The 11197-nt window shown below is 44.9% G+C and overlaps 1 protein-coding gene across 3 annotated transcripts in view; it reads right to left on the bottom strand.

Annotated features, from left to right (window-relative positions):
- Positions 1 to 365: 365 nt before the first annotated feature.
- Positions 366 to 11197, bottom strand: part of KCNN4 (potassium calcium-activated channel subfamily N member 4) — a 46611-nt gene continuing 35779 nt past the window's right edge. For all 3 annotated transcript variants that reach the window (XM_026718860.2, XM_087940031.1, XM_087940030.1), the window contains exons 4-9: positions 10799 to 10934; positions 8058 to 8168; positions 3995 to 4113; positions 3104 to 3173; positions 2475 to 2650; positions 366 to 1183 (exon numbers count right to left, since the gene is read on the bottom strand). In XM_026718860.2, coding sequence (XP_026574645.2) covers positions 2492 to 2650; positions 3104 to 3173; positions 3995 to 4113; positions 8058 to 8168; positions 10799 to 10934 — 595 coding nt within the window. In that variant the 3' untranslated portion in view covers positions 366 to 1183; positions 2475 to 2491. The remainder of the gene's footprint in view (positions 1184 to 2474; positions 2651 to 3103; positions 3174 to 3994; positions 4114 to 8057; positions 8169 to 10798; positions 10935 to 11197) is intronic.

Genomic DNA, 11197 nt, shown 5'->3' with positions numbered 1-11197 from the left:
GGGTGAACTGACTTATGACAGGTCTTCAAGCAGTTTTCCAGCAAACAATGCCCATAGGAATGCGTTGACTGATTTAATGACAATGGCATTTGCTGAACAACTACCGCAAAAAAAAAAAAAAGTCACAAAATTGGATTGGTCATGTGGGTGTCTCGATTTAAGATTATCGTGACTTAAATGACAGAAATCCCAGGCTGCATTAACGGTCATAAATTGAGAACTATTTCTAAACCAACCCAAACACCCACCGTCAAGAACAAGCTTCTTCCAGGGCAGCTGGCCTGTGATTGTGTTAATAATTGAACGTCTGACCATGGAAACCCCTGACCCAAGTTTTGCCGTTCAAACGAAAGCTGAATCCCGTCTTCCAGTTTGGAGATGCTTTAATTTAGATTCTTGCACCCAAATGCATGATTGGAACTCCCAAATCCCTCCGATCAAGTCGTATGATTCTTAAGTAGCGTCGAGAATTTCACCCAGATATACCCTTCCCCCCACCCCACCCCAAAAAAACAAAACAAACGCAAACGAAACCCACTCCCTGTGACAGGGCAAGCGTCCCAGCCTGTCGGGAGGCTTTGTCGCTCAAGCTCAAGTCACCAAACTCGGCTGACAAAGCTGTCAAAATTAAAAACGAACGGCGTCTTCCATCCTTGAGAAATTTCTGAGCAGTAGGTTAACCAACTGCTTCCTGCAGATCTGATTCCTGCCCCGTCTGGAGAGGTTTCTGCCCAAGACCAAAGGCGGAACCTTCGCATTCCGCAGCGGTGAGATTTTTCTTCCGTTTCAAGTACGTTTCCATTCCTCCCACAGTTCAGTGTTGTTGTTTTTGTCCTTCAGGAAAGAGAGGATACCAGGACGTGGTTTCCATCCAGAAGACCTCCTCCCTACACTGCCAAGGCATGCGTCTTTGCAGATACATTCACACCAACCTAATCGTTTTCTCCACTGCCAGCCAGGTTTTTTAACAGCCTTCTGGCCCCACCTCCGAGATGCTAAAAGAAAGTTATAAGGCTCGTTGTGTCTTGAAGGTACCACAAGGTGGCACTGTAGTGACAGTTAATTTTCTTCCCTATGTACTGCTTTGGCCTATGGAATCCATAAAAACGGCAGTCAGGTGTACTAAAAGTCCATATCTTGAGCCAGATATGAAAGGAGAGATCAAAATCCTCTCAACGGCCACCTGGGAGGGGGAAAAAAAAGTCGAAAGAGAGATGACACGTTAATTCTGTATTTAGACAGCTCCAATCAATGTCAAACTATATGCTCATTTTTATCTACCTGCACCAATCCTACCAGGCTGAACCCGGGTATTGGAGTTTGTTTGTTTTTAAATCAAATCCTTTATTTTTTATTCGTTTATATCCCGCGTTTATCATTTTTATCAGTAACTCAAGTTGGTGAACAATCCTACTAGTAATCCATCCCAGTGGCGAGAAGGACCCGGGGGGGACGGACAGGATAGCAGTGTTCCAATATCTGAGGGGCTGCCACAGAGAGCAGGAAGGGGGTCAAGCTGTTTTCCAAAGCACCTGAAGGCCAGACAAGGAATAATGGATGGAAACTGGTCAAGGAGAGATTCAACCTGGAAATAAGGAGAAATTTTCTGACACAGAGCTGTGTCAGGCTGTGGGAGCTTCATCCCTGGAGGCTTTTAAGAAGAGACTGGACTGCCATCTATCAGAGATGGTGTAGGGTCTCCTGCTTGGGTGGGGGGTTGGACTAGATGACCTTCCAACTGTTTAAACTCCCTATTTCCCCACTACAGCAATCTTGTGAGGTGGGAGAAAGTGACTGGCCCAAAGTCACCCAGCCAGCTTTCATGCCTTAAGGTGGGACTAGAACTCACAACCCCCTGGTTTCTAGCCTGGTGCTTTAACCACTACTACACCAAACTGATCGGCATTGGGAGAGTGGGATACAGCAGATATTATTTTTTAAAATTCTACATTGTAGATGCACAGATTTGCCATTCGAAGTAAATTACCCGATCCAAGAGAAGGCCGTTCTAAATACATTAGAACTGCAGCCCCTTCTAAAATGCAGCAAAGTGTCGGACTTCTCAAATGATCCAGCGAGGAAACTGGCCAGATGAGCTAATCCCGTTCTTATTGTAAAGGCTGCATTAATAGAATCTTGCAAGGTCAAATATCCCACAATCTCTTTTACTGCCTGATTATTTTTAATTCACTTTCTCTGCCTGTTATGTAACTTGTGGGCCAAGACTCCTCTTATCTGATCGTTCCCTAGGCAGCCTCTTTTCCCTCCCCTTCCTGTTTCTCAGGGTGATTCCCACATTGCATTCGGTGAAAGATTTCATTTACTTTGGCCTTTCCTTGAACCCATGTTCCGTAACCTTCCCTGCTTGTAGCCCTGCCATTCCCTGCGTTCTGGCTTTTATTTTTTTGCAAGCAGAAAAGGTCACCCCCCCCCAAAAGAACCACCGGCTCTGGTCCGCAGAAGGCCAGCCTTACCTGGCAGTCCTTGAACATCAATGCACCTGCTGTTCCTCCTGTTGCTTGGACTGCACCAGGACAGAAAGCAATCTGGTCAACTCGTCCAGTTTCCTGTCCAGGGACACGATCTTTTTTTCCAGATCCTGATGAGAGATTTCGAGGCTGGATTTGAGGTCACACATGATCATTTGCATCTGGAAGGAGAAGACAGAAGTCATGCTGGTCGGTCTGTCCGTGGCGTGTTTCTGGAGATCTCCTGGCTCCTTGAAGACAGAACTACAATTCTCCTTTAAGCTGAATTCAACTCCTGGTGACTTCACGGACAACATCCGTCCAGCTCTCTTTTGGGGGAGGGTCCCTTAGCTTCCCATGTTTACCTAGAGGGTGGGAGTCACCCATCCTGCCTAACGTCTGACCCCAAACAAGGTCAGCCAGCAAATACAACCTACGGCAGAAGAAACTATTCCGTCTCAGCTGAAGACAGTCATGGAGAAGTGATAGTGGTTGTGATTCCCAGGACCCTGCAACCTGGATTGCCCTGGCTGGGTTGCTGGAAATTGTAGTTCAGGTGCCCCATGTGTCGGAGAATGGGACTTCTTTTAAACCAGGGCAAGGGCTTCCTCTCTTGGCCTGGCTAGAAAACCCACCTTAGAAATATCCACCATGGTATTGACTTGATCCCGGATCTTGCGGTGTTTTGTCCTCACATGGCGAAACCTGCAACAATGATGATTAGGAGGATGGAGGCTAAAGCCAATGAGGAAAGGTGGCAGGAAATTGGGTACGTCTAGTTTAACGGCTAGAAGGACTGTAGGGTGACATGGTTGCAGTGTTCCAATAAGGAAGAGAGGATCAATCCCAGGGGTGGGATTCTACCAGTTCGGACCAGTTCTATAGGACCAGTTGTTACGATTCTGCGCAGTTCAGAGAACCGGCAAATCGTGTCCCTGGCTGGCCCCGCCCCTCCCCGCCCTGCCCAGTCTGTCCTTATCACGCATGCCCGACGTCATTCTTCCCTCCTCGGTCACTCCTTGAGGTATTTTTTTTTTCTCTCTCCTGATGATCAGCTGTTCCTACGATCAGCTGTGCCGGGATTCCCCTCGCTGTCTTACTGCTTCGCCCAGTAGGCTTCCCTGAGGCCCAGGAAGACAAAAAAGGGGAGAGGGGCACAGTATCCTCCCCCCACCCAAGCTCCATTTTTTTTGCCTTCTTGGGCCCCAGGGAAACTTCCTGGGAGCAAAAATGCCCCACCAAGAGGCTATCCTGAGGCCCAGAAGGTCCCCAAAACCAGGGGGAATTGCTGCAAAAAAAGAGAAGTCACACCCACCCAGTCCACATGGCCACGCCCACATAGCCACGCCCACAGAGCTGATTGTTAAAAAAATTCGAATCCCACTCCTGGGGTCAACCTATTCTCCAAAGTACCTAAAGTCCGAACATGGCTGGCTGGGGAATTCTGGGAGTTGGAAGTCCACAAGTCTTAAAAGTTGCCAAGATTGGACACCCCTCTTCTACAGCCCCCCAGGGTAAGAACTTACATGTGAATGGCTGCCAGCAGCCGCCGGTGGTGTTTGCGTGTTCTTTGCCCATCCTTCCTCTTGGTGTGCTTGTGCAATAACCAGGCTTCTTGTAGGACGTTGGCAGCTGAGCATTTCATCTGGAGGCACATGCAAATTTGGTCAAGAAGAGATGATCTTCAAGACAACTCAATCGCTGTTTCTCACCCTAACCTGCCGCTTGAGTTAACTTAAGTTTGCTTAAAAAAAATAAATAAATAAGCTGCACTGTAGCGTACTATACTGCAGTAGGGTAAGTTAGCTAATACGGACAAGAAAGGGTTGGTGATCCGTGGCCCTCCAGATGTTGCTGGAGTCTGATTCTCAACATTCCCAACTAGGACAATCAATGACAAAAAGACGCTGGGAGTTAGAGCTGGACATCCCAAATGCCATAGACGGCTTGCGTCTGCCTCACACCCTTTGGAAACAGCAGCTGTTTGTGGCTTAATGGGGGAGGAGGAGGAGGAGGATGAAGAAGGAAGGAGAAAGAGGAAGGAAGGAGAGGAGGAGGAAGAGAAGAGGAGGAGAAAGAGAAGAAGAAGGAGAAGAAGCCCAACCCTGGTGGCACCGTGGTACACACACACACACACACACACACACACACGTACTGTAAAGTACTAAACAACAACAACAACCCTGGTATAAGTCTAAGTGCTATTGCTATCACTAAGAAGAAGTCACTAGATGGATAATGGCATGAAACTCATCACAACTTCATGGTAAAACCATGTCTCTGATGAAGCTACCAATGCTTGCAAAAGAAATGCAAAAGAAGAGTCAGTGTATGTGGTTGTTCACAGACCACTGCCTCCCTCCCTCAAAGTGATCCCCCATCTCTTCTGATTTATGTCCGGGAGAAATGACTGTATTTTTTAATCAGCTATATATATATATAGCAGGGATTAGCCTGGTACCAATCGTGCTACTAACCCTCCCTAAAACTGAGTAGAGAATTTGGCAATGCTGCTTCCTTTTTTTTAAAATCCCTTTTTTTTCCAGGGTGTGGGAGAATGTGGCTTAATAATTGCAACCTTTAGTAAAGAAAGTGACAAAACAAATCAGCCTTCGATGCGCTGATCGGAGCACTGCAATGCCAAGAGGAAGCCACAGAAGATTGGGGAGGGGGGAGGCACAATCTATCACGATTTGCACGTATGTTTGAACCCTGCGCAACAAGGCAGGGTGCCCAGGAAAACCAATGTTATTTATTGTGGAGCAAGGGTAGACGATCCTTTTACTGTTAAAAGCTATAGTTCCCCAAGGGAAGTCTGCCAGGCAGCACATCCAATGGTGGGAAGTGAAGAGAGGGGATACTTCTTTTTTTCCCTCCTCCTTATAGTCACATCTGTCTTCGCCAGCGTCTTCCTCCCCTCCCTGTGATTTCTAGACTCACAGCTGATTGTTCTAGGGCAGAGGTTGGCAACCTGTGTCTCTGGAGCCACATGTGGCTCTTTCTGCCCTCTCATGCGGCTCCCTGTCGGCTGATCCCACCACTGGCTGGCCCCTCCCCTTCCTGTCACTCCTCGCCTGGCCTGAGAAGGTGGTAAGGGGGATGGCAGGGGATGCAGACCCGCTCCACATTCCAGAGCAGGAGGGGACTGGGTGGAAGTGAGTGACATCGAGTTGGCCACGCCCACCCAGTCACACCGATTGTTAAATTATTGGCTCCCTGTGTTTTCTGTGGGAAACGGGTCCAAATGGCTCTTTGAGTGTTTAAGGTTGCAGAAGTTCAAAATAACTTCTGAAGTGAAGCCAAAGGCCATAAACTGCCCACTCGTCTCACAGGGGTTCTTCACCACTGATCCACAGACCAGAGGTGGTATTTAGCAGGTTCTGATCAGTTCTGGAGAACCAGTAGCAGAAATTTTGAGTAGTTTGGAGAACCGGCGAATCCCACCTCTGACTGGCCCTGCCTCCATCTATTCTCTGCCTCCCATTGAATCCCAGCTGATTGGCTGGGTCTCCTTTTGTTGCCCTGCACAGGAGAACGGAGCTGGAAAGCAGGTTAGTGGGGTGGGGAGGGAATGGGGATTTTGCAGTATCCTTCCCCTGCCACGCCCACAAAGCCACGCCCACCAAGTGATGCCATACCCACCAAGCCATGCCCACAGAACCGGTAGTAAAAAAAATTGAATCCCACCACTGCTATAGATTATGATCCTGGCCATGACAATTGCCACAAAAAAAAAGGATCGAGCTCAGAGGTTCACTCCCTGCTGAATGCGCCATGTTGGGTGTTTTTCCAATTTCCATATTAAGATGTTGACTGATGGGCGTCCAACATAGCAAACCAACTAGAGTGAAATTCTCAAAATTACGTCTGTGGAAGGACCACTCTTTTCCCAAGAAGCTGGAGTCCGTTTGCCACCATGAAAACATGGTGGATTTGATAACAGGATTTTTTTTTAAAGAATTTCTCGGGATTGGTTAGCAAACCTAGCTGCAAATGTGCAAGGTTTCATTTTACACTAAGCCTGGTTAGTATTTTTTGTGGGTTGGCAGTGCGTTTCTGTGACTCTGTTTGGGTGGCTTACAATTCAATCCATAGTGCATCCTAGAAAAAAAATGGGCTAATTTTGTTATCAGGCTAAATGTGGTTAAGACTTTGGGGGAAACCATCTACACAATTGAGGTATGAACACTGTTGAGTTCATCAAGGCTGATCATACACATTTCCTTAAGTGGGTAATTTTTGACGAAGAAGTCAATAATCTGGACAAATATAGGTGCCCAACCCAACCCATCCCAACCCAAATTTCACATTTGACAACTACCACCCTTGGGAATGAGTAACAAAACAAACTAAGTCAACTTTCCTACATTTCTGCCTTCCTGAGATATTATAGTGTGGCTCTATTGTGCAAATTCAGAGAAGGAATTAATTCCACTTCCAAGTTCAACATGTTGCATGAACTTTTATTCCACATAAAGATAGGGTAGAAATAGTTCAGAGTTGTTCCAGAAGACAGGACAAGAAACAGGATTTAAATTACAAAGAAATATTATCTTGGCTGAACTTCAGGAAAAGTGTCCTAATGGTAAGACCTGCTCGACAATAGAATAATCTGCTTTGGGAGTTCATGGACTCTCCTTCACTGAAGGGGCTTAAATAGAGGGGGGTGTTATCTATCGGAGACATTATAGTTGTGGCTTCTTGCAACTTCTTGCAGTGTTGGAGTAGACTATCTTCACGGTACCAAGGATTTTACGAGCACGCAAACTAAACAGACCTGCTAGTCAAGTCTAATCTTTATTTTGATCATAAACCAGCCTAAGATACTATCAGGAAGAATTACAGTCATTTCAAATATAACTTCATTTAGGAGAGATTAAAAATATCAATAAACTAGAATTGCTAAGATAATAAGGTCAGCAGCCTTGCACAGGAATCAAAACAAAAGATCTTGCTGTGGAAGTATGGTTGGTGAAGATGACGGGAGAGATGGCAAAAGGAATGTGTTTGCTTAAGAGAAAGATTGTGGTGACTGCATTTATTAATGCCTGGAAACCCATAATGGGCTTTCTGCAGAAAAATAATAATAAAATGAACTTGCGGTTTATGGATTTGGTGACTAGAAAGTGGGGATGACAGGAAGAAGGAAACTACGGTATCGTTTTAAAGGGAGCAGATAAAACATAAATGCATGAAGATAATTAGAAGCCACCTTATAATCTTTTCTTTCTTTATTCTTTTTCTTTATTTTCTCACCGGCCCAAAGTCTCCCAGCCAGCTTTCATGCCTATGTAGGGGGGCTAGAATTCATGATCTCCCACTTTCCAGCTTACACCAAAGCAGCCAGAAAAAAACAAAATTGTGCAGCCCTATCCACTCCTTGGCCTTTTGAAAAACGAAGCACCCAAGCTCTAACTGGAGTGTCCCATCTCTCTGAGTTCCTTTGCTACTCAGGAGGAAGAGGAGGGGAGAGGCGAAAGAAATGATTACTATAGTCACTTTGGGTCCCGTTCGCTGAAACACAAAAATATTCCTAAAGCGAATTTCTCTGCCCATCTGGCATTCCAACAAGCAAAGGGTTTCTCTTACCTCTTTGGCACACTGGATATCCATCATGAAATTATGGACGTGTTTTTCTGCTCTGGTGAATTCCAGTTTATCTGCAGCCACTGCGACAAGGAGCGCTGTGCACCCCACTCCCTGGGAAGAAATATGAAAGGGGAGGATTTTTTCTTAAAAGGTTCTTTTTAAAAAAAAGTGCATGGATTATTTACACTGGAAGGATGGAGAAATGGCTTCCATTAGCACAGTAGTCAGCAGCCCACGGCTCTGGACCCGCATGTGGCTCTTTCACCCCTCTTCCTGTGGCTCCCTGTCGCTGGTTGGTGCCACAAGTTAGAGAGCAGCTTCTGGTTTGGGGGAACAGGCGGGAAAGCACAGCGTACCAGGAAGAGACTCTATGGCAAGGGGCAGGCTTTCTGGTCAGCTCCAGAATTGATAGGGCTTTCAGTTAGGATAGGTAGAGGAAAAAGGATGCCGCGCTAGGAGGAGACTCTATGGTGGGAAAAGCAGACTTCCGGTCAGTTCCAGAACTGAACTGGGATGGGGGCCTTCCGGTTAGGACCTTTATGGCTCTGAGTATTTAAGGTTGCCAACCCCTGAGTTAGCACAAAGTAGAAGGACTGGTGCATTTTAAAAAAGTTTAATGTGAGCTTTAAGGACTGGTGTGACTATTCATTGTCTCTCTCTGCCAGCTGAACATAAAAGCATTTCCAAAAATTTGGAATTGCAAAATGAAGCTCGGATAGTCCTCAACGTATGATCACAACTTTCAGAGCTTTCATTGTTAAGCAAAGCAATTGTTAAGTGAATCATTCTAATGTTACCATCTTTTTTGCCATGGTTGTTAAGTGAATCCTGTGGTTGTTGTTAAGCAAATCCGGCTTTCCCGCCCCACCTCTCTGGACAGCTTGTCCGAAGCTGGCTGGGAAACGGTGATCATACAATCCTGGGATGCTGCAATCTTTGTTACATACATGTCGGTTGCCAAGCACCTAGATTTCGATCATGGGATTGTTGGGATATTATAACGGTCATAATTGCAAGAAGCTTTTTTAGCACCGTTAGGACTTTAAACAGACACTAAACTGCCAATTGAGGACTACTGGCATGAGGCTGAACAGAAGTACAGTTTCTATATTGTACCCAACGATACTAATTTCTGTGTAATGGATCCAGAATCAGCATACTTAGAATAGACCAATTCGAAATAGTCTAGGAGATATGTTAGTCAACGCTAACGTTAGTCTGAGCTTGAATGAAGCTGGATTTAAGCCCAATCATTGGTACTCGGCGCCCAGGGAATAATTCCAGGATATGCTGATAGCTGAGGTACCCTATTATCTTAATCTGTGGGATGGTAATTGAAAGATGGTGTAAAACTGGTATTTAGCACCCCTCTGTTCACTCAACTCCTAAATAGAAACAGTGAGAAGAACAAACAAATCCTGCAATTGCAGCCGAGTTTGAACCACTTAAGAGTGCCAGAGTGTAAGGCAAACATTCCATTACAATATTTAACTTTGCTTAAATTGGGGGTTGAGGTGGGAGGATGATTTCAAACAGTGTTTCTCCACCTTGGAAACTTTTAAGGTGTGTGGACTTCAACCCCCATCAAAGATTCGCGACTCTGGAGACTCACAACTTTTTTCAACCATCCAGAATTGATTGAATGGTCACTGATAGGCCATCAAGTCGGTCTCATCTCTCAATGACCATGTTGATGTTCTTCAGGAGCATCCATCTCTGCCCTGGTCTTTCACGTCTTCCAGGAGTGTCCCATTGCTCCTGTAATGGAGTCCCTCCACCTGGCTGCTGGTCATCTCTTTATTTCAATTACGCTCTCCCCCCCACAAAAAAAATACAGCCTTCTCCAGGAAGCTAGGTCATCTCATCTATATCTATATATCTGTCTTTTATCTATCTGTCTCTATATATCATCTATATTATATCTATCTATCATCTATTTATCCTGCTCATCTGTCTGAATATCTATCTATCATCTATATCTATCATCTATATCTATCTGTATCTATGTATCAACTATGTATCATCTATCTATCTATTTACGGTATCTATGTATCATCTATATGTATCTATGTATCATCTATCTATCTATCTATCTATCTATCTATCTATCTATCTATCTATCTACCTATATCTATCATCTTTCTCTCTATCATCTGTCTATCTATCATCTAACAGATAACAGATAATCAGAGTTGGAAGGGACCTTGTAGGTCATCTGGTCCAACCCCCCGCCCAAGCGGGAGACCCTACACCATTTCTGACAGATGGCAGTCCAATCTCTTCTTGAAAGCCTCCAGTGTTGGCGCTCCCACAACTTCTGAAGGCAACGTCTGTTCCATGGGTTGATTGTTCTCACTGTCAGAAAGTTTCTCCTTATTTCCAGGTTGAATCTCTCCTTGTTCAGTTTCCATCCATTTCTATCTATCTTTCTATCATCTATCTATGTCTATATGTATATCTGTCTATCTAAGAAAAGAAATATCTATCGATCTATCTACCTCTATCTATCTATCTAGATAGGTAGCTATACACATACGCACACACACACACACACCAGAGAGCTAGGGCATATATATATCTACATATCTATATCTATCTTATTTATATAACTATCTATACACGCACGCACACACACACACAAATATATACACACATACATGCACACACAAATATATGTGTGTAAATAAGCATTGCAACCTTGCTTCATGTTTCTCATTGTAAGATGTTGTCGTGTTCCTTACCATAACACCAGTGAACAAGCACACGACTTTCCCGCACACTGTTTTGGGCACCACATCTCCATAGCCGATGGTCAGAAAAGTGATGGGAATCAACCAGAATGCCCCACCGAGATAGTTGTTCTCATCCATATGCTGCCTGGCAGATCAAATAAGAGAAAATAGGTTCATGCTCATTTATCTGGGAAGGGGCAGTTGATCCTCAACCTACGACCCCAGTTAGGATCAGAATTAGCGTTTCTAAGCAAGGCAGTTGTTAAATGAGGCAGTCCTTAATTTATGAACACAACAGGGACCAGAATTTTCATTGCTATGCAAGACAGTTGTTAAGTAAGTCACGCCCCTTTTTTTTTTGCCATGGTTGTTATGCAAATCGCTACAGTTGTTAAATCAATCATGTTG

The sequence above is a fragment of the Pseudonaja textilis genome, chromosome 10, assembly GCF_049901715.1.
Source record: "Pseudonaja textilis isolate UNSWEBS1 chromosome 10, rPseTex1.2, whole genome shotgun sequence".
Taxonomy (NCBI): Eukaryota; Metazoa; Chordata; class Lepidosauria; order Squamata; family Elapidae; genus Pseudonaja; species Pseudonaja textilis.
Note: the sequence above shows the minus strand (reverse complement) of the source record. Positions and strands in the feature narration are given on the sequence as shown.